Genomic DNA, 24,293 nt, shown 5'->3' with positions numbered 1-24,293 from the left:
TTCCAATGACGGTCCCCTTTAAAGGGGTTTTCATTCCATCATACCAGATCAAACAGATATGCCACCCCTTTTTGATAGGTTGCACCCCTATGAAACAGGACACCCCTGGCCAGGGAACTGCAGGACAACCCTCTTCACCTGAAGAGATCTATACCATAGTTCCTTGCACAAAGCCTGGCCAGAGATGCCAATGTGCAGGGGGAATACTAAAGGGACCTTGCTTATCTCTGGTCTAGTGAAACTCCACATTGTATCATAATTCTGTGCTGGAAACTGGTGCTGGATAGTGTTGAGCGAAATTGTGTTTTAAGTTCGGCATCTAAAGTTCGGGTTCGGGTTATCGAAGAATCGCGTTATGGATTCTAAATTCGCCGAACTTAAAATACAAGTTCGCTCAACACTAGTGCTGGATTATCAGATGCTTTAGATCAGGGATGCTCAACCTGCAGCCCTCCAGCTGTTGTAAAACTCCCATTATGCCCTGCTGTAGGCTGTCCGGACATGCTGGGAGCTGTAGTTTTATGTCACTGAAATAGTAAATTGCCACTTAAAAAAGAACCTTTAATAGTATTTTTAAAATCCCACATGAAACGAACAAACAATAAATTCGTATATACCATATATATGGACTTAGGACTAATCCAACAAAGGTAGGTATTAATACTTTTTCCACATTAGTGGTTACTCACGATACAGTTGACCTCAATGAGTAGGGTCATTAGCATCTAATCGGCGGGGGTCCGGCACCCGGGACCCCCGCCGATCAGCTGTTTGAGAAGGCTGCGGCGCTGCTCACTGTTTATTGCCGGCCCAGTCACGACTAGTATCAGCTGGCCTGGGCGCGGCTAAGCTCTGTTCACTTGAATGGAGCTTAGCCCCGCCCAGGCCAGTGATACTACACTGCGTGCAGAATTATTAGGCAAATGAGTATTTTGACCACATCATCCTCTTTATGCATGTTGTCTTACTCCAAGCTGTATAGGCTCGAAAGCCTACTACCAATTAAGCATATTAGGTGATGTGCATCTCTGTAATGAGAAGGGGTGTGGTCTAATGACATCAACACCCTATATCAGGTGTGCATAATTATTAGGCAACTTCCTTTCCTTTGGCAAAATGGGTCAAAAGAAGGACTTGACAGGCTCAGAAAAGTCAAAAATAGTGAGATATCTTGCAGAGGGATGCAGCACTCTTAAAATTGCAAAGCTTCTGAAGCGTGATCATCGAACAATCAAGCGTTTCATTCAAAATAGTCAACAGGGTCGCAAGAAGCGTGTGGAAAAACCAAGGCGCAAAATAACTGCCCATGAACTGAGAAAAGTCAAGCGTGCAGCTGCCAAGATGCCACTTGCCACCAGTTTGGCCATATTTCAGAGCTGCAACATCACTGGAGTGCCCAAAAGCACAAGGTGTGCAATACTCAGAGACATGGCCAAGGTAAGAAAGGCTGAAAGACGACCACCACTGAACAAGACACACAAGCGGAAACGTCAAGACTGCGCCAAGAAATATCTCAAGACTGATTTTTCTAAGGTTTTATGGACTGATGAAATGAGAGTGAGTCTTGATGGGCCAGATGGATGGGCCCGTGGCTGGATTGGTAAAGGGCAGAGAGCTCCAGTCCGACTCAGACGCCAGCAAGGTGGAGGTGGAGTACTGGTTTGGGCTGGTATCATCAAAGATGAGCTTGTGGGGCCTTTTCGGGTTGAGGATGGAGTCAAGCTCAACTCCCAGTCCTACTGCCAGTTTCTGGAAGACACCTTCTTCAAGCAGTGGTACAGAAAGAAGTCTGCATCCTTCAAGAAAAACATGATTTTCATGCAGGACAATGCTCCATCACACGCGTCCAAGTACTCCACAGCGTGGCTGGCAAGAAAGGGTATAAAAGAAGAAAATCTAATGACATGGCCTCCTTGTTCACCTGATCTGAACCCCATTGAGAACCTGTGGTCCATCATCAAATGTGAGATTTACAAGGAGGGAAAACAGTACACCTCTCTGAACAGTGTCTGGGAGGCTGTGGTTGCTGCTGCACACAATGTTGATGGTGAACAGATCAAAACACTGACAGAATCCATGGATGGCAGGCTTTTGAGTGTCCTTGCAAAGAAAGGTGGCTATATTGGTCACTGATTTGTTTTTGTTTTGTTTTTGAATGTCAGAAATGTATATTTGTGAATGTTGAGATGTTATATTGGTTTCACTGGTAAAAATAAATAATTGAAATGGGTATATATTTGTTTTTTGTTAAGTTGCCTAATAATTATGCACAGTAATAGTCACCTGCACACACAGATATCCCCCTAAAATAGCTAAAACTAAAAACAAACTAAAAACTACTTCCAAAAATATTCAGCTTTGATATTAATGAGTTTTTTGGGTTCATTGAGAACATGGTTGTTGTTCAATAATAAAATTAATCCTCAAAAATACAACTTGCCTAATAATTCTGCACTCCCTGTAGTTGTGACGTCACAGGGCCAGCGGTAAACAGTGAGAAGAGCGCGGCGCTTCTGGAGTGCTGCTGCCTTCTCAAACAGCTGATCGGCAGGGGTCCCGGGTGTCGGACCCCCGCCGATCAGATGCTGATGATCTATCCAGAGGAAAGATCATCAGTTTAAACAAACTGCAGAACCCCTTTAAATTATGGGACTGGTATCTTTTTTCAATACCTCTTTTCAACGTTTACCTCCGCTGTGACTGAGATCTGGATTCCCTACACAGGACTGTCTGGCATCGATACACAATATATTTTTGCACTGAGGCAGTGTTTTTTGTATTTGGGGTAATATCAGGAAGGGATTAGCACAACAGGGCACAGCCACCGATAAGCGGGGCAGCCCCTTTCGGAGCGATCACTCTGCTTTTAGGCAGGGAAAGCGTAGATCATCAGGGACAGTTCCCCAACTGCCTAAGACCTGAACTGTTAATTTTACTCCTTCTCTCCTGGATGAACAAGAAAGCATAAAGTAACAGCACAACATCTATCTACATTAGTATATCTTCAGGAGAGAATAACAGATCCTTTTGGACCCTACTCATGGAGGTCAACTGTATCGTGAGTAACCACTAATGTGGAAAAAGTATTAATACCTACCTTTGTTGGATTAGTCCTAAGTCCATATATATAGAATATCCGAATTTATTGTTTGCTGGTTTCATGTGGGATTTTAAAAATACTATTAAAGGTTATTTTTTAAGGGGCAATTTACTATTTCAGTGACATACATATACAATCCCCTCCTAGATATTTCAAAGTTTCAGTGATGGAGTTGTAGTTTTGCAACAGCTGGAAGGCCGCAGGTGGAGCATGCCTGCTTTAGATCAAATGCCGGATTAAAATCAGTTTACTGGATATATTATCTTTATTATTGGACCTTTTTTTTTTTATTGATTATGTTAATCAGAAAATCTACTGGGTATCCCTTTAAGACCTACGTAAAGCGTATACTCACCAGGTAATAAATTAGACTGGTTGCGCTCGGCATTTTTCACCTTGTCGCTGCGTCCTTCACTTCCATTACTTGTCTCTGATTTAAAAAATAATATTTTTTTTTTATCAGATCTTTTACTAGGAATAGAAATGATAGTGAAGACACAAAGGGCTTATGCATGAGTGTCAGCCAGTACATTTTAGGGATATTCATATTTCTATTTTATTAAATTTATATTATACAACAAATGATATCCATTTACCTATATAATTCAGCAGCACATATTTTTTCCCATGAAAATACCATAGTGGTTGTGCCAAATTATCCACAGAATAGGGGATAATCTGATCTCTGGGGGGGTCCAACTACTGAGACCTCGACCAGTCACAAGAAAGGGGTGTCACATGCCCCACATGAAAGGAACAACAGGTTGAGCATGCGTGCTGCCACTCCATTCATTCTCTATGGAACTGCCGGGGATAGCAAAGTACAGCGTTCCAGTGATTAGAGAAATATTCAGAAAAGCATATAAAAATCTAAAACACTAAACTAAACGGTAAAAGATTTCGTGAAGAAAATCCCTCAAAAATATTCTACATTTTTCAAACCAGCACCTGGGTCTGAATGCTTTAGTAACTGCATGTAATTCAATATTTAGTATAGCCACTGATTCAATAAAATGTATCTGTATAGCGCCACCTGCTGTTTGCTCTTTTCCTTCCACATCAGTAACATAACTGAGCTGGGCGCACAAGCTCAGTAAGCTGTGATAGTTACAGGGAGAGGGCTGCAGCAGAAAGGACACACTCCCTGCAGGAGAAAGGACATGCCCCCTGAGAACAGATACAGCCCCCCGTATGTCAGCTTGAAGAGAATCTAGTAGAGCAGTTGGAGAACTGAATAGAGAGATCTCTGGATCCATGTGAGGTACAGGGCTGGGTCTAGCTTTGTTAGAAAGAGTTAGGCCCCTTACAGACGAACGAGTCCAGATTAGGTTTACTTGCGGATGCTTGCGATTTTCACGCAGCCCCATTCACTTCTATGGGGCCAGCGTTGCGTGAAAATCGCAGAATATAGAGCATGCTGCGATTTTCATGCAACGCACAAGTGCCTTAGGTCCCTTTCACACGAGCGAGTATTCAGCGCGGGTGCAATGCGTGATGCGAATGCATTGCGCCCTCACGGAATCCGAACCCATTCAATGGGGCTGTGTACATGAGCGTTGGTTTTCACGCATCACTTGTGCGTTGCGTGAAAATCTCAGCATGCTCTATATTCTGAGATTTTCACACAACGCAGGCCCCATAGAAGTGAATCTATGTGAATCTGAGTGAAAATCGCATCCGCAAGCAAGTGCGGATGTGATGCGTTTTTCACAGGTGGTTGCTAAGAGATGTTGTTTGTAAACATTCCGTTTTTTATCACGCGTGTGCAAAACGCATTAAATCGCATTGCACCCGCGCAATAAAAACTGAACAACTGAACGTGATTGCAAACAAAACTGAATGGACTTGCTTGGGAAATCGCGCACTTTTCACTGAACGCATCCGGACACGCTCGTCTGCAAGGGGCCTTAGTCATGCACACCATGCAGTCTGCAGTTTTTTTTAACTAATCATGGGATAACCCCCTTAATGTTTACCTCTACTGTAAAGAAAAACCTTTGATATGTCATAGTGAAATATCGGTGGGGGTCCAAGTGCTGATACAAAGAGGGGCTGACACAGAGAACGCTCTCTCCTTCCTGCTGGAGACAGGCTCATAGACTCTCTATTGAGCGAGGAGAGCCCTTCTATTGCCTTCTTTTAGCAATTGGTGGTGGTTTCAGCCCTCGGACCCCCCCAAAGATCAAAACTTCTGCTACCAACAGATACACTTTAACACAAAATATGCTTCTAATGCTTTGTTTTCTGGTTTATATTAAACATGAAAAAAATCCTGATCTGACCTCTCTTCTCAGTCTCCTGCCTTGTGAAATCTTGTTGTGTTTTTCCTCTGTAATTCCTCCTAAAAATGAATTTATAGTAGTGTTACTATTTTCCATGTCAATGGGGCACGTCCTGCGCAGGCTAACACTGACCAATCAGTGCTTACAGTAGGACAACACCCTATTGACAAAGAGAATGGGAACGCCTGTCAATGTATTCATACATTTCCAGGAGGAACAACAGAGGAATGACACAATGCAGGTTTCTTACAAAATATGCTACAGAATGTCATTAGGAGTAAGGGTCCATTCACACGTCCGTGTGTGTTTTGCGGATCCACAAAACACGGACATCAGCGATGTGCGTTCCACATTTTGCGGACCGCATATCACCGGCACTTAATAGAAAATGCCTATTCTAAAATGCCTAATAGGATATGTTCTATTTTTTTTTTCGGGAACGGAATTGCGGACCCGGAAGTGTGGATCTGCAACTCCGTATCCGGGCAGCACATCGTGCTGAGCCATAGAAATGAACGGGTTCGCAATTCCGTTCCGCAAAATGCGGAACAAAATTGCGGACGTGTGAATGGACCCTAAAACTACTTGCTATAACAGTCATGTCAGGAGAGGCGACAGCTCCCCTTTAATATAAATGGTATCACTTGCCCTGAGCTTGTCAGCATTGCCTAAGACACAGTGTCCATTTTATACGCTCATTTTAAACACATGGCCTTGGTCGTCATTAAACGCCTGTCATCAGCCCACAGAAATTCCGCGTGTAATGACTTCATCAGAGCCTATATAATGTCTCCCTAGCACAGGCGAGGGATTGTGCTGCTCACATCTGTCTTCAGATCAGAGAAGAACATGGCACCCCATCACGAATATACATGAAGACGAATCATCGGATGTGCAAAAAGGTCCCCTGACGCTCTATAAGAGGATCGGGCTGATAAAGTTACTTGCTGGGAAGGTTTTTGGCACCCGCCACATACTCTCTATAACCCTTAATGGTGCATGAAGCGCTCTTAGGGTCCATTTGGAATAATTGTATTTTTGAGTAGGGGGGTTAGGTTACGCTTGCAAGCTCTGCTTATCCCTTCGGTATGGGGAGGGTGAGGAGGTTGCAGCAGGACATGAGCTAAAGGAGGACAGGCATAAAACAGCAACCATCTCTGCTATGTGCCGGGTGAATCCTGCCCATCAGATACGTAGGCGGATGGATGACTGACAAAATATTACCTTGGGGGAGGCAGAACCAGTATGCACTTTCCTATGCTCTAGGAATATGCAATCTTCTTAAAGCATAAGGTACAGAGTGCCTTGTGCTATGGTATTCTGTACATACATTAAAAGGGGTATTCCGGTTATATGAAGTTACCCCCCTTCCACAGGATTGAGGATAACTATAAGATCGTAGGGGGTCCTACTGCTGGGATCCCCCATGATTACAAGTACAGGGACTGGCTGGGCATACGTGAAGCCGATCCATTCGTTTCTATCCTGTAAATAGGGGATAACTTCATATAACCGGAATACCCCTTATTTCAAATGTGCTCATTTATTACTCTAAATTGAGTGTCCTCTTCTGCATCTACATAGGTCCAAAATGTTGTGCCTATTAATTCTTAAAATACATCTTTACAGGGGTCAAAGCTTTTGTTTTTCTGTTATAGAGCTCCAAATCTCCTTTACAGACAGAACGTTCAATAATACTAATCTAGGGGCCTCCACTAGGGGGCAGTGGCGTGCCTAGGGGGGGGGGGGGGGGGGTGTGTGGTCCGCCCCAGGTGCCGGCCCTCAGGGGGTTGCCAGAAGCAATGAGCGCTTCCATCAATACAGATGGAAGTGCTCATTGCTGGAGCGCTGATGCCCACATACTGCGGCGGGGCACGGGAGCGCATAGTTCCCTGCCCCGCCGCCGATCACCGCCATAGGCTTCAGGCCTAGTAGGACTGAGGCCTATGCAGTAGTGAAATCCCGGTGCATGCGTGCGCGATGACATCATCGCGCACGCCTTTGCCGGGACGCAGCAGCACAGTGAAGTGTGCGCTCCTTCCTCTGCGAGCAAGCACCTGGACATAGGTGAGTATTTAGCTTTTATTTTTTTATGTGCCAACTTTGGGGGACACAGGAGGACATGTGGGGGAAAAATATTATGGTGGGATACTGTGTGGGGGCAAATTATTATGGTAGGGATTACTATGTGGGGGCAATAATTATGGCACAATGTGGGTGAAACTGCAGTGTGGGGCAAATTACTATATGGGGGCAGTGTTGGGAAAATTACTATATGGCTATATGGGGGCAGTGTGGGGCAAATTACTATATGGGGCAAATTACTATATGGGGCAGTGTGGGGCAAATTACTGTGTGGGGCAAATTACTATGGGAGGATTACTATGTGGGTGCAGTGTCGGGGAAATTACTATATGGGGGCATCGTGGGGGGCGTTGCTATTGCGGAGGCACTGTAGGGGCAATTCTATTATTTCTGGGGACACTATACAGGGATTATTACCTGGAGCACAATAGAGGGTGGTATTATTACTCGGGGCACTCTAGGGGACGTTATAGCTGCTGTGGACACTATAGGGACATTTGGGGTAATTTATCAAACTGGTGTAAAGTAGAACTGGCTTAGTTGCCCATAGCAACCAATCAGATTCCACCTTTCATATTTGACAGCTCTTTTGGAAATCCAGTTCTACTTTAGACCAGTTTGATAAATGACCCCAATTATGTCTACTGGGGTCACTATTTTTTCAGCAGCATAGTACCTGGAGCATTGGGGGGCACAACGGGCACAGTATTGGGGGTGGCAGCGGGAGGACACTGTGGGGACACCAGGATGGGGAGGTTGATGGAAAAACTGAGAAATCTAACGCGTCTGTGTTACAAACTCTGAAGAGACGAGATGCGGCTGAAAGAATTTCTCATGGCGGTCTAACGGAGGAGAAGAGGAAAAAGAAGGTCTACATGCCAGGAGATGTCCCTGGATGCAAGAGGTATGTGGTCAAGTATTGGGGGGTGGGGGTGCCAGAGAAAGGACCCGTCCCGGGTGCCAAACACCCTAGGCACGCCACTGCTAGGGGGTGCTGACTGTCTTATTATTGAGTTCACTGCATAAACAGTGTGCAGTAGGCTCCTCAACTCCCTCTAGAGGTGGTATTTTTTTTTAGTAATTCAACTCCATGGCTATGAAGACAAGATCCTGCACAGCGAGTCCCACTAGTCAATGACTGATGGAGTGCAGAAAAGTAGCAATAGCTGGTTATTGAGGTTTTACTTCAGACCGATAGTATTGCTTTTTCTCCAATAAAGCAGTTCTGGAAGTCTGGGTGGAAATCAATCCTAGGCTGACCACAAACATAGGAAATCTGTGGACCAACAGTTGTATCCCACTCCACGACCCCGTACACATGCATGTGTTCTGAATGAGGAGAAGGAACAAAGACGTGGCAAGACACTTCTGACAGAACCCTATCAACCCAAGGGTTGGGCATGTTGAAATCTAACAGTTCGATCCTTATCTCTCGCAAGATCTGCTATTATGCGACACACGTTAGATAGTCAGCCTATCTTGATGAAACTGGTGGGTTTGACCACTATACATCTATTGTGTGTAGCCAGCTTCAACCTCCCGGGCCATATGTCCATGTGGAATATTTACCGGTCTATGACTATCCCAAGAAAATGGCCACTCACATAAGAGGCGGCAACAAGTTATCATTTATAAAAGAGTGGCTGTTAAAAGAGCCCGCTGCCGATCCCACCTGTTCCACCATTTGCCGATTTAAGACTGACGAGCCTGATATCAGGGTAATTAAGAAAAATGGAGACACTTAAGAACACGGTGAATGGTCCATTTTGGAAGTAATGAAACCTGAGCCCTGGCGTATGTTTTGGCTCCTTTAGGCAGTAATTTAGCAGTGTATTTATGTGACCTTAGTACGACAGCGGGATAATTAGAGAAACAGCCCCGGCTTTGGGGATTAGGATGAACAGAATTTTTTGTAGTCATATTTTTGTGAGTCATACGACACCAGAGGTTCCTTGCATGCCGTAAAGAGCCTGTGAATACCCACAGCAAAGGTTAAATGGAGGCAAATTAGGAGAGACCACAAACAATGACTGTCAAATGTGCCAAGTCAAGTGACCCTCTCGGTAGGCACAGGCGTGAGCAGGGTAAGGGGTCTTGCCTCCAGAGCTATAGAACCTACAGCCTATGCGGGCCCAACACACCAACTGGGCGAGAACCGGCATGTGTAGAGGGGACATAGTTACCACTTCTAAAGTGTCCATACCACCCACCACCCATGATGAGATCAAAGTTAGGTCCAACTTCCTCCCCCATTACATGCATAAAGGCCCCAAAAGAGCAGAAGCCACACTGCTGACCTAACATTGACAACTCACAGTGCCCCTGTCTTCCTATGTGCCATAATGCCCCTTCATCCACAGTACCCCATTGAATTAAAGAAAGTGGTAACAGGGGTATCATTTGATTGAAGAGTTACTATGTAGGTACACTAGGGGGGTCTTTGTGCTGAATTAGAACATGCTGGAAACCTTCATTATGGCAAGCAGGCTGGTATGCCGACATACTAAGTGGGTCATATACGTTACTGATCTTTAGTGTGGGTGAGATATCTGCCCACCTAGATCTTGTATGACCGACAATCTTATGTATATGGTGGACAGCCCAACTCTAGATTTGTCCTGTCCAAGTCGGCATCGGACGGGAGACAAGCCGTCTGATGTATCCTGTGCCAACTAGCTTATCCGCTAATGAACCAACATGCCTGCTCATCTTGGCGTATACGAGGAAGATCACTGTTTGGCTGCTAGCTGTTTCTAAATCATCTTGCCCTCACAGAGGTTAATGGCAGCCATTACAATAGCTATAGGTGCCATCCAGCTTTCCCCAGACCCTGGTGTATTAGGCCTCATACACACGACTGTATGTTTCGTCTGCATCAGATCTGCATTTTTGGCTGTCCGCATCCGCAAGGACAGGACATTTCTAGTGGAGCGTGAAAAAAAAAAAAAGGCGGCATGCACTCGGACGGGACCTGCAATTTGCGGATTGCAAAAAGGATGCGGTCGTGCGCATGAGCCCTTAGTCTGCACTGGTATGCAGAGTTCATACCCTCATAGACAACGCCCTACTTTTTATTTCTCTACCTGTGTAAATGTCATAGTAGACTTTGTAATATATGGGAGAACCAGGAGGCTCAGGATGAGCAGTGCAATAGCACCTATAAAGGGAATTATATGACAATTTTTTTCTTTCTCCAGAAAATCTAAGTATGTCGGCAATGTATGGGATCCTCCTGGAATAGTCCTTTAATACAGCTGAGGTTAGAAACCTCTCTGCAGCAAGATCTGAACAAGGTCTCCACTGCAGATCAAAAAGGATTATATGGGTCCTGTAAGTTCCTCTTACTTTGGAGCTGGGAATTAGTGCCAAATTGTTGAAATCGTCATGCCGGCCATTTTTTTCTTCCTTGACACTACTTAGTGAAAGCCGCTGGCTCTATTTAGGAGTGTCCTAGCAGCATTTCAATTTATAGAGCAGCAGAGAGCAGATGACACGCCAAATACAGCCACGGATAAATATAGACGTGTGTTCATTTCGTTATGTGCTGATATATAGTCACGTCACGGGTTTAAGCTGTTTACAACCCTTCTGGCTTAAAGGAACAAATAGCCCTAGGTCCAGACCCTTGGAGGAGGCCGGGTCCCGGACCTATGTTCATGACACAAGTATTTTAAATTGGTTAAAGGGGTTGTCCTATCACTCACAGGATAGAGGAGAAGATTGGCAGGGATCTGACTGCTAGGGCCCGCACCTAAAACGCGGCAGGCATGCATGGGCCGCCGCTCCATTCAACTACTGGAGATAACCGAGTCCAAGCACTTGGTCGTCTCCGGCAGCTCCATAACGTGCGCCCATGACCGCAGCTCCACTGAAACGAGGCCCCTGTTCTCATGACTGGCGGGGTTCCGACCCCTGTGGACAGGGGATATGCTGTCTTAATGGGACTACCTCTTCAAATGATATCCCAATATGAATGATACACCCCAGGTGCCACTCATCTTCACTATCTGGGGGTTGTCAGGCCCCAAATAAACTTTCTTTGTTGCCAATAGCAACTAATCCCTACACGGCTTTTATGTGCTGCTATTGGCTGCTATGGGCAACAAAGAAAGTTTTCTTCTAGACAGTTTCATAGGTTGACACTAGCAATGACTCATAAGGCAGATTTATGAAATGGAAAGAAAACGGTCATTCTACGCCTGGACATCCAATCACAGCGCGGCTTTCATTACTCACAGTAGTCTTGAAAAGTGACAGCTGCGCTGTGATTGGGTGCGATGGACAACAAAGACAGTGTTTCTGTCAGACAGATTCCTACATCTCCCCACAATGTCGACTACTAATATGGCTAAGGTCTATGGCTAGTTTCACATCTGCGGAATTCTCTGGATCCGGTTCTGCCGTATGGAACTGGAATGGCCGTCAGCCCCCATTAACTATAATGGGGTCCGCTGGAGATCCGGCAAACATGCTGACGATTGGCCTGACATGCTGCAGGTCGTGTCCAGCCGATTCCCGGCATTCGCTGCTGGAACTGGCGTCCAGATCACCCTGTCGCAGATGTGAAAGTAGCCTATATCTTCCAGATGCGTAATAGGGTGTGGAGGGCGATACAGAAACGTGTAATGGCATAGATGGCATTCAGGCCAGTCCCCATCAGTCACATTTTACTGAAAAGGGACCCCTATGTCTATACATGTCAGCCAATCAACTACTGCTGTGGTGACCAACAATGGGAATATGCAGGTTCCATCAGAAAGCTCCTTGTACATGTTCACCATTCTCACTCCTTTTCAATCACAGCACATAATCTCTTTATAGTTGTCACCTAAGACTGCCCTGTTAAAGTGACGTCATTCTAAGCGGTGACTAGACACATGTGGCATTGCTCATCTTTGGGTTTAATATCTAATCTGTACAACTGATTGACCATGTTCTATCACATCTACCATATCCCATGTGGCCCAGGAGTTTTCCTACTACAGCCAGTAAATCTGCTACAAACGTCTGATGAGTGAGGATCTGACAGCTAGAACCCCCATCATTCCGGGTAAGTACCAGCCCTAAATTCGGCAGGGAAAATCAATGGCGGCCAAATTCTTCTGATGAAACACTGCGGAGAACAACAGGATCAGATTAAAGGCTCTATCCAGTCTGACCTATGTCTCCCAGACACCAGTCTTTAGGGTTTGCCTAATTCACATGACCGTATATTTGCTCCGCATCTGATCCACATTTTTTTGAGGATCGGATGCAGACCCATTCATTTCAACTGGGCCGCAAAAGATGCAAACAGCATCTGTATGTCTGTTCAGCAGACAAGAATAGGCATTGTAACAAAACAAAAAAACGGATGCAACACGGGCATCATCGGTACGGTCGTGTGAATGCACCGCCTGGGCTAGGGGCAGGGACCATGCGTTAATGTAATAGTAGTTAATACTCTGGAAATCCCAACCAATTGTGTGCACTGCAGTCCGCAATACAGTACATAATATGGAAGCACAGCAAGCAGCGCACATTGCTAAGATGCTGTGGACAAAATGATGTCACTAATGGCAGCTGTGTATTATCCATATGAAACCCACAGACCTTGTTGGTGCTTTGCCTTTTGGTTCCTCTGTGCCCTGGCATATAGCACCACCTGCTGAACCACATCCAACTGCTCCTGGAGCTGTGGGAAATGGAAGTCGGTGCACTCCTGGCAGACGGTGGCAAAATCTGGGGGGATGACAAAAGTGCAAAATTAGTGCACATTAGAACGCTGGCAAAATATGCTTTAATCATCATTTTTCTAGAAGTTGGAGCTATTTTTCTAGTACAAAGCTCCAAATCCCCAGGTTAAATATGGAGCAACCTCTCCTGACATGTCGGTTTTAACAACTACCGGTACTTGAATTCCGCATGTAACAACAATTCTGGAGCTTATTCTTAGGATTCTATGTTATTCCGTTACTTATTTATTGCTACTAAAGGTTTATTAATGACTTCAGGACTGGATGTTACTGGGGAAGGTGGGTGTCGCTGCAGTCTGACACTGTCCCATCTCCCATCTGGTAACACCCAGTTGGAGAATTAATAAACTTTTATAAGGCTACTTTCACACTTGCGGCAGAGTGATCCGGCAAGCAGTTCCGTCACCGGCAATCTGCATGCAAACGGACAGCATTTGTGGACGCATCCGGATGCGTATCCATCTCACAAATTCCGGCAACTGATCTGGAATTTTGGAGGGAGAGAATACCGCAGCATGCTGCGGTATTTCCTCCGTCCAAAACGCCGTTCAGTGACTGAACTGAAGACGTCCTGATGCATCCTGAACGGATTTCTCTCCATTCAGAATGCATGGGAATAAAACTGATCAGTTCCTTTCCAGTATAGAGCCCCTAGGACGGAACTCAGTGCCGGAAAAGAAAAACGCTAGTGTGAAAGTACCCTTAGCAATAACTTAGAAAAGGAACAACATAAAGTTATATGAAAAGATGCTCCACAATTGCTACTGCATGTAGTTACTAATTAGTTCGGGAGCCTGTTGTCTGACCTGTCATTTTTAAAGAGGTTTTCTGAGATTTTGAGACTGACCTATCCTCACTGCTCGAAGTAGCGATGCGGCTTACTCATCTGTCACATGGCCAAGGTGCAGCTCAGTCCCATTGAAGTGAATGGGGCTGTGCGCGATACCAAGCACAGTCGCTATACAATGTGCTTGGTGAGCTGCGAGAAGGCCGCTGTGCTCACAGAAGCACTGATGCATTCTCAAACAGCTGATCAGCGGGAGTCCCAGGTATCGGACCCCCACCAATCAGATACTGATGACCTATCCTGAGGATAGGTCATCAGTAGGGATGAGCGAATTGACTTAGGATGAAACATCCGAAGTCGATTCACATAAAACTTGGTTCCGATGAGCACAAGTTATTACTTTGCGAAGTCTCGTAATAACTTCATAAATTTATTTGTACTGTAAAAAAAAACTATTCCCGAACACTGGTTTGGTTCCCAGGTACAGTATTGGAACAAAGTTTTACACGAATTGACTTCGGATGTTTCATCCGAAGTCGATTCACTCATCCCTAGTCATCAGTATCAAAATCTCTGAAAAAAAACCTTTAAATAATAAAGTCTTCACTACCCAAGAGCTAACAGTATTCAGTTACATTTCAAGGCTCCCTCTAGTGGCAGCTTTAGGAAACCAGGCGTTCATCATACTTTTTATACAAGGGGTTTGGAGCTCTGTATGCTCTACCCAGTGAAAAGAGATATTAAGAAATTAGTCAGCACAGAATATTGGGCCTGTAAAGGTCAGAAAAACAATGATGTTACAGGAGTTGTCCCATAATTGACACATCACCTATGCAAAGGAAAGGCGACAAGTGTTTAATTGCTGGAGCTCCCACTGATCCCAAGACGAAGAGATCTAAGTCCCTCGTTTGTGTGATGCTGCTCTATTCAAAGTCTATGGGACTGGCACTGTGCTCGGCGATGTTTGTCAATCCCTTTCGTCAGCAACTGCCACTCCATTTAAAAAAGGGGACATGGGACCCCAGTATTTGTGATCAATGGGGGTGCCAGCGATCAGACACATCACGTTGATGGGTAAAGTACCGATCATGGGACAGCCCCTTTAAAGAGTAGACATCAGGATGGATATGCAGGTTTACTGTCGCTTACCTCTTTTAATCCCACTATATGAATTAATGCGGTTGTCCACCAAGAGGACCAGGCCGCACAAGGAGGTCGAATACAAGGAGAGGGCGGTCTGTAGTCTATGCAGCTTCACTCCACTGCGGTGGCTGCGCTTGTGTCTGCAGAAGTCCAGCATGTCAGCCCTCAGCAGCCTCAGGTTATGCATGGTCTTTAACTGGGCACCTGGAGAGAAGGGGAAGAGAACTGTGACTGCCGCAGGACCAACAGTAACCTTCCTCCCAGTTGTGGAGTCATAAGGGAATCATGGAACCTCTTACCCAAGTGTATGGTAAAGCTTTCCTCCATCTGCCTGTGCTCCTCATACAGAGGTTGACTTGAATCAGCAGATTCTTGGAAGCGATTTGGCTGCACTTTAATTTCATCACTACGAAGGCAAAAGTAGTGAGATGGAGATGAACAAAATGTTACTTCATATATACAAGTCACTCCAGCCTCACAGTGTAAGGATTAACCCCTTAATGCCACACATGTTTTAGACCCTAGTTGGGCCACACCTATCTCATCATCAGCCACTTCCAGTGCTGCAGCTCTGATCTTCCCGGCCCGGCTGTGTTTGTTTAGCTACAGAAAATCACTGGCCTCAGGGGCCATATGCCATACCTGCGGAGATGTCCAGTATATATAAGCACATCACCACTGCAGCCAATAAAATTATGTCATGGCTGCAGCAGTGGGGAATAAAATAAGTGAGAACCATATTTTTCGGACTATAAGATGCACCCCAGGTTTAGACAATAGAAAATTAGAAAAATATATTTGAGCTCCTTCAAGAAAGCACAATGTAATAAAACATTTCAAGGGTGTATAATTAATATAAATGAATTAGAATTAATAAAAATTTACCGTAATTGAAATCATGCTTGTAAGTAAAAAAGAATTAAAAAAAAATAAAAGATTTTTGTACTTACCGTAAAATCTGTTTCTCTTCCGTTCATTGGGGGACACAGGCTTGACCATGGGTATAGCTGTTGCCGCTAGGAGGCGGACACTAAGCACAAAAAAACTGTAAGCGCCTCCCCTTCAGCTATACCCTTCCTACAGGGACTAAGCTAAATCAGTTAGTGCTAAAGCAGTAGGAGGAGCAAGACAAAACAGGAAAACCAAAGTATGTACAAACCCAGAACCACACAGGCCCGAAACGGCCCATAAACAAAATAATGGGTGGGAGCTGTGTCCCCCAATGAACGGAAGAGAAACAAATTTTACGGTAAGTATAAAAATCTAGTTTTCTCATCCGTATCATTGGGGGACACAGGCTTAACCATGGGACGTAACAGAGCAGTCCCCAAGGGTGGGCAAAACAAGCAACCCTCCCATCAATTAGAGAACCGCCGTCTGCAAAACTTTACAGCCCAGAGACGCGTCAGCTGACGCGAAGGTGTGCACACTGTAAAACTTAGAAAACGTGTGCAAAGACGACCAGGTCGCTGCCATGCATACCTGAAGGACCGAAGCCGCGTGATGCACTGCCCAAGAGGCCCCCACTGCCCGAGCCGAATAAGCAGTCACCCGGAAGGGTGGGGCCCAGTCCTTAATCCGGTACACTTCCACAATAACCAAACAAATCCATCGGGAAATGAAAGTCTTCAACGCTGCCAGCCCTCGTCTCGGCCCTTCTGGAATCACAAACAGGGAATTCGTCTGCCGAAAAGACGCCATCTGTGACAGATAGACGCGAACAGCCCGTACCAAATCCAGAATGTGGAGCGACCTCTCCAGAGGATGCGCCGGGTCCGGACAAAATGAATGGAGAATAATCTCTGCATTTAGATGAAATGCGAAAACCACCTTCGGAAGGAAGGCCTGAACTGGATGAAAGACTACCTTATCCTGATGGAGGATTAGAAAAGGTGACTGACAAGACAAAGCCGCGAGTTCTGAAACCCTACGGATAGAGGCAATAGCCACCAAAAATGCCACCTTGTAGGACAGGAAGCGAAGAGACACCTGCTTCAAGGGATCAAACGGAGAAGACTGAAGAGCGTTGAGCACTAGATTAAGATCCCAAGGATCCAATGGAGGATGGAAAGTGGGAGCAGCATGCGCCACCCCCTGCAGGAAAGTCCGAACCGCCGAAAGCGAAGCCATATTCCGCTGAAAAAGAATAGAGAGAGCTGAAACTTGCCCTTTGATGGAGCTGAGAGCCAGCCCCAAGTCTGAGAACTGAACGGGAGACAGCTGATGCCGCTCGCACCAACTAAAGTAGGACTTCCAAGTCCGGTGGTAGATCCGGGAAGATGACTGCTTCCTGGCCCGAATCATGGTCTGGACCACCGCCTCTGAGAAACCGCCAGCCTTTAGTACGGTGGCTTCAACAGCCATGCCGTTAAATTAAATGAAGAGACCCTAAATTCGGGTGGAAGATTAGCCCCTGCAACAGGAGGTCCTCCCGAAGAGGAAGACGCTAGGGCTCGTCGACAAGAAGGGTGACTAGAGACGCATGCCACACCCGGCGCGGCCAATCAGGGGCCACGAGAATAATGGGCAGACCTTCGGACCTGATCTTCCGGAGGAGACGCGTAATGAGAGGAAGTGGTGGGAACACGTAAGGAAACGTGAACTGACTCCATGGAATCACCAGCGCATCGCATGCCAGGGCCCTGGGGTCCTTGGAACGTGCGACAAAGCCCTCGACCTTGTTCTAGAAGCGGGAGGCCATGAGATCCACATCCGGTCGACCCCACCTCTCGCAGATGGCTCGAAAGACCTGTGATCGAGACGCTCCCGACTGAGGAAGTCGGCGATCCAGTTGTCGACGCCGGGTATGTGAACTGCCGACAGTGCCGGAACATGTTTTTCCGCCCAGCTGAGAATCAGCGCCGTCTCCACCATGACTGATGGGCTCCGGGTGCCGCCCTGGTAATTGATGTACGCCACCGCCGTGGAGTTGTCGGACTGAACCCCAAACCGGACAACCCCTGAGATGGTCAGCCCAATGCTGCAGAGAGCGCCGAATCGCCCTCAACTCCAGAACATTGATTGGAAGGGAGCGATCCTCGTGTGACCGTACCATTGGAACAGAGAGATTCTCCAACACTCCCCCCAACCCCTGAGGCTTGCGTCCGTTGTTAACACCTTCCAATGGAACGGGAGGAATGATCGGCCCGACGTCAACATCGGAGAGACCAACCACCACCTGAGGTACCGGTGGACCGGAACAGGGAGACGCATGGGCCGATCCAGAGAGGCTGGGGAACTGTCCCAGCTGGACGGAATGGCTCGCTGAAGCGTTCTGGTATGGAACTGAGCATAGGGAACTGCTTCGAAGGCAGAGACCATGTGACCCAGAGCCCGCATGCAGCGGAGAATGGGAACAGGACCTGGCCACAACAAGGGGAGAATCTGAAGACGGAGACCAGAAAGCTTCTCCGGAGGCAAGAACACCTTGGCCTGCAATGTGTCGAGCACCATGCCCAGATAAGTCAACCGCTGCGATGGATAAAGACAAGATTTCTGCCTGTTCAGGATCCATCCGAAGCGTTCCAGGGTGTCCAGAACTATGCTCAGGCTGCCCACTCTCACCCGGAACGATGGACCCTTCACCAGGATATCGTTCAAGTAAGGGATCGCCACCATCCCCCTGGCATGGAGCAGGGCCAGAATCTTCGTAAAGACCCTGGGAGCCGTGGCCAGGCCGAACAGGAGAGCTACAAACTGGAAGTGAAAAGGACCCACTGCAAACCGGAGAAATCTCTGATGGGCACGTGAAGATACGTATCCTTGACGTTTATCAAGGACAGGTACTCCCCCGGTTCTATGGACGCAATGACTGACCTCAGGGACTCCATCCAGAAACTGCTGATGCGAAGGAAGAAGTTGAGTGCCTTGAAGTCCAGAACAGGACGGACCGTCCCTTCTTTTTAGGGAATTACAAAGAGATTGTAGTAAAACCCCCTAAAACGATCTTGCGCAGGAACCGGAACAACCACCCCCTGCCGCAGCAGCATGAAAATTGCCTGAAAAAAAGAAATCTGTGGGAGAGGTCAGAGGTGACAACCGAAAAAAACGGGACGGAGGGGAGGACTTGAATTCCAGCTGCAATGACTTCCCCTACCCACGCATCTGAGACGTGAGCCAGCCAGACATGGCGAAACAAATGAAGCCTGCCGCCCACCCGAACGGAGGGTGCTGGGAGCAGACCGTCATACAGCGGAGCTTTTGGGGGTTAAAGGACTTGGAGCCCTGTTGATGGGAACGCCAGGAAGGGCGAGGCTTGAAGGAAGGTTTGCGCTTCTTCCGCTGCCGACTTATCGGACGACCTCTTGGGGCTGGAAAAACTCTGAAAGGGGCGAAAAAAAGGCTTCCTCTTTTTTGACCTATTAGACCGCCCCTTGTTCTGTGGTAAATGCGTGCTCTTACCACCCGTAGTTTTCAAAATTATCTCACCCAGGTGCTTACCAAACAGGCTGCTGCCGGTAAAGCGAAGGCCGTCAGGGTCCGCTTTGAAGCATTAACTGCTGCCCAGCAGGAGAGCCATAGGGTACGGCGAATCGCCACCAACAGGGCTGACGAACGAGCCAAAAGCCTAGCCGCGTCCAAAGATGCTTCACAAATATACACACTGGCATGAGAGAGCTGCAGGGCAATATCTGCAAGTTCCCCCGTGGTGACTCCCAAGTCGAGACCCTGACGTAAATTACTTGCCCACTCCCCCATAGCCTTGTTCACCCATGTAGAGGGTGCCTACTGCCTCAAAGGCAGATTTTGCAAACGCTTCCAGCTTCTTATCTCTGATATCAGACACGTCGGAGTGAGACTCCCTAGCAGGAGGAGGAGAGGCCGAGGAAACGGAAGACACAGACACCCTTTTGGGGGAGGATGTTCTGGCCCATTTTGCGGGACGGCCGCGATGGGCATGCGCCCCATGATCCCCAGAGTCGGACCGGTCAGAGGACTGCCTTGCCGACAAACGCCCTAATATTTCCACAATGGCCTTGTCGGTATTGGAGACATTCTGTACCACCCTAGACAGGGAACGCACCCATTCCGATTGTACCATATGCTGTGCAGCAGGAACCATCGGGTCCGGGGGCCGAGCCACTTGATGGCCGAGCAGCACACACAGAGCAGAGGGAGTCTGACCGAGGGGATGGAAATTTTGCGCAACTCAACGCACAGGCAAAATAACGCACCAAAGGAACCGTCTGCTTTGGGAGAACAGGAAGGAGCCCTGGTCTCTTGTCTCCTGGATGGGAGTGCAGGCAGTTTTACTGGACTGCCCGAAACTCCCGCTAGAAAAAAAAGGAAAAAAACAAAAACAAAAAAGAGCTAAATAATCAGCAGACCTGCAACGCAGGGAGGTTTGCCTCCTACAGACACTAAGCTAAAACTGATTTAGCTTAGTAACATAGTACATAAGGCCGAAAAAAGACATTTGTCCATCCAGTTCGGCCTGTCATCCTGTAGGAAGGGTATAGCTGAAGGGGAGGAGCTTACACTTTTTTTGTGCTTAGTGTCCGCCTCCTAGCGGCAACAGCTATACCCATGGTCAAGCCTGTGTCCCCAATGATACGGATGAGAAAAAAGAATAAAAAGCCACCCTATAAGTTCCTAGGATATGAGGAAAAGCTCTCACGGTAGGATAGGATTAACCCCTCTCCAGCTGGCTTAGGTCACAAACAGATAAAGGGGAGGGCTGCTTTAAAGGGGTTGTCTCACTTCAGCAAATAGCATTTATTATGTAGAGGAAGTTAATACAAGCCACTTACTAATGTATTGTGATTATCCATATCGCTTCCTTTGCTGGCTGGATTCATTTTTCTATCACATTATACACTGCTCGTTTACATGGTTACAGACCACCCTGGAATCCATCAGCAGTGATCATGCATGCACACTGTAGGAAAAAGTTCCGGCCTATTTGGTGGCCGGGACTATGGGAGCTCACATAGGCTGGTGTTTTTTTTCCTATAATGTGCAAGCACGACCACCACTGATGGATTGCAGGGTGGTCTGTAACCATGGAAATTAGCAGTATATAATGTGATGGAAAAATAAATCCAGCAAAGGAGGCAATATGGACAGTGACAATAGATTAGTAAGTGCCTTGTATTAACTTCCTCTCCATAATAAATGCTATTTGCTGAAGTAAGACAACCCCTTTAACCACCCATATCTCTGGATTGGGAGCAGGTATGGTATAAACATGGTTCTTGTCTTGTTTGAATGCTGACAAGATTAGAACAAGATCACAGTATTAGCTTCACTACATCAGGAGATACAGCTGTTAGAATTCGGGTCGGGAGAAACCTGCCTTCACTTTCACCTGCTATCATTCCTGATCCAATAGTGGAAATAACTAGATTTTTGTACTTACCGTAAAATATGTTTCTCTTCTGTTCATTGGGGGATACAGTCTTGAACTTGGGTATAGCTATTGCCACTAGGAGGCGTACACTAAGCAAAAAAAGTGTTAGCTCCTCTCAGCTATATCCCTCCTGCAGACACTGAGCTAATCAGTTTGTATAAAAGAAGTAGGAGCAGTCAGGAGACGCAAACAGCCAATAATAAAAAGGAAGAAAACCGGAGATGGGCCATCCTCAGGAACCAAAAGGACCCATCTAGGAGAACCAGTAATGTACATACAGGGTGGGAGCTGGGTCCCCCAATGAACGGAAGAGAAACAGATTTTACGGTAAGTACAAAAATCTAGTTTTCTCATCCGTATCATTGGGGGACACAGGCTTGACCTTGGGACGTTCCAGAGCAGTCCCCAGGGTGGGTCATAAACGAAGAAGCCATCCTGCCAATCCGAGGAGCACTTTCTGCAAAACTCTACGCCCCAGAGAAGTGTCAGAAGATGCAAAGGTATGCACTCAGCTGCCCTGCACCCCTGAAGGGCCGAAGCCCCATGATGTACTGCCCAACCATTGCCCGAGCAAAATGAGCAGTAACCCAGAAGGGTGGAGCCCGTCCACTGATGCGGTACGCTTCCACAATAGCCAAACGAATCCATCAGAAAATGGAAACTTTGGAGACTGCCAGCCTTAGTCTCGGTCCCTCCGGAATGACGAATAATGAATCCGTCCGTCAGAAAGAGGACGTCTGAAACAGATAGATGCGAATCCAAACCAGATGCCCGCTGATGATGAAGGGCGACCGACAGGCAAGAGCCGCTAGATCCGAAACCCTATGGATGAAAAAGCCTGCCACCAAAAAGGCCACCTTGCAGTACAGGAAGCGAAGGGACAACTGCTGCAAAGGCTCAAACTGAGAGGACTGGAGAGCGTTGAGCACCCGATTAAGGTCCCAAGAATTCAACGGAAGCCAGTAAGCCCCTGCAGAAAGTTCCGAACCGCAGAAAGGGAAGAAAAATTCTGCTGAAAAAGAATAGTGTCTGGATATCAAGGGCCAAAGAACTGCAGATGTGACAAAACTTGCCCCCCATGGGGGAGGAAGTAGGGATGTCTGAAGGCAGAGGCCCCACACACCATACCGGACTACCAGAGGAGAACACGCCAGCGGGACCATGATGAACAAGTCAGGGCTAGAGAACCTGGACCAGCACCACCTGCACAGGAACCTCACAGCAGAAAAGGGGGCATACGAGCCCCCAATGGCTATGAACACTAGCCGAGCAGGCAGTAACAGTATGTGGATAAAGTGCAACTACTCGCCCTGCACTGAATAAGTGCATACCCAAAACCACACGGAGGCAACGCTGATGCTGTCACCGTAATAGAAGGTAGAGGCAATGCACTACCTGTAAAGGCTCAAAGCCTGCACCCTAGAAATCGGCAGGTTATACCATGCACCGAAAGCCGTACTAATACCACGAGAAGTGAGCAAATCAGCTGAAACCTGTCCTGGTATGGGCAGATGACAGCACTATAGGGAATAAGAGTACCTGTCAGCCAGCACCTCAGGAACACCATACATATAAGGCATGGAGGATCTATCGCACCTGGTGATGGCAGAACATGAGCATGGTGCCACATGTGATAAGGAAATGTAGGCACAATCACAGCTACAACTAGCGAGAAGGTTCCACCCCTAGAAGGGGGACGAATCCCGATGAACAGAAATACTCCCCCTGGGACGGACTCACACAGTAGGGGCACGGAACAAGAGTAGTCATAAAATCTATGGCCAGCACAATGCTGCCTCATAGGGGGAGGCCATAGCCCAACTATGGTTTCCAGGACCAGAGGAGAGGCTCCCCCTGAGAATGAGGCCAAACAGCAGTACACACCCAGAATATGGTGCTAGCGCCATCCTCCACTTGAGGAGCAAGAAAAATGACAAGCAGCGCATCTGTTCCACCTACTGACAGAGAATGGATGTCGATCATGTTGAGTCCACAGCCTGTCAGATACCGTCCCACCTAAGAAAGACGGAAAATGCTATAGAGCATCACTCCGCTGACTGAAGAGGGAAACCCGACAATATATCCGGTCCACTGGTAGTGCAAGCACTACTGGTTGTGCAACTACTCCACCAATAGAAGGAGGGTAATGCTACCGGATCTCCAGTATGCAATTGTGGTGCCACTAATCCACCTATTGAAGGGGGAAAACCGAAAGGACAGATGACAACCAGTATTAGTGTAATTACTCCGCCTGCGGAGGGGGTAATGCAACCGGACGTATGGTATCCAGCGGAAGTGCAGTTTCCCACCCAATGAAGGAGGGTAATGCAATAGCCTGTATAGGAACCAGTGGTAGAGCAACTACTCTATACAAAGAGGGTAATACCACAAAATGTACAGTATACGGAGTAAGTGCTAATACTCCTATTACGGAAGGAGAGGAATGCTAGCGGAAGCATAGGATCCAGTGATAGTGCAACTACTCTGCCATGGAAGGAGGGTAGTGCTACAGGACTTCTGGTATTCCGTGGTGGTGTAACTAGTCCGCCTATGGAAGGAGAACAATGCTACCTGATGTACAGGAGCCCACTGAAGGTGCCAATACTCTGCCTAGGAAATGTGAAAACACTCCGTCCTTTAAAAAAGGAGGGTAATGCTACCGGCCGAACGGCACCCACTGGAATTGCAATTACTCCGCCCATGGGAGGAGGGTAAAGCTACCGGCTGTACCGTGTCCAGAGTTAGTGGCACTACTCCATCTATGGAAAGAGAATAATGGAACGGACTGTACGGTACCCCATGGAAGTGCTAT

General features: G+C 47.1%; 1 protein-coding gene across 1 annotated transcript in view; it reads right to left on the bottom strand.

Annotated features, from left to right (window-relative positions):
* C1H12orf4 (chromosome 1 C12orf4 homolog) overlaps nucleotides 1–24,293 on the bottom strand; it is a 74,837-nt gene that overhangs the window by 23,947 nt on the left and 26,597 nt on the right. Inside the window, exons 7-10 of the mRNA XM_040439241.1 lie at nucleotides 15,432–15,538; nucleotides 15,139–15,336; nucleotides 13,060–13,188; nucleotides 3,456–3,530 (exon numbers count right to left, since the gene is read on the bottom strand). Of these exons, the coding sequence (XP_040295175.1) occupies nucleotides 3,456–3,530; nucleotides 13,060–13,188; nucleotides 15,139–15,336; nucleotides 15,432–15,538 (509 nt within the window). The remainder of the gene's footprint in view (nucleotides 1–3,455; nucleotides 3,531–13,059; nucleotides 13,189–15,138; nucleotides 15,337–15,431; nucleotides 15,539–24,293) is intronic.

This window comes from Bufo bufo, chromosome 1 (assembly GCF_905171765.1).
Source record: "Bufo bufo chromosome 1, aBufBuf1.1, whole genome shotgun sequence".
NCBI lineage: Eukaryota > Metazoa > Chordata > Amphibia > Anura > Bufonidae > Bufo > Bufo bufo.
This window is presented reverse-complemented; position numbering and strand designations above follow the sequence as displayed.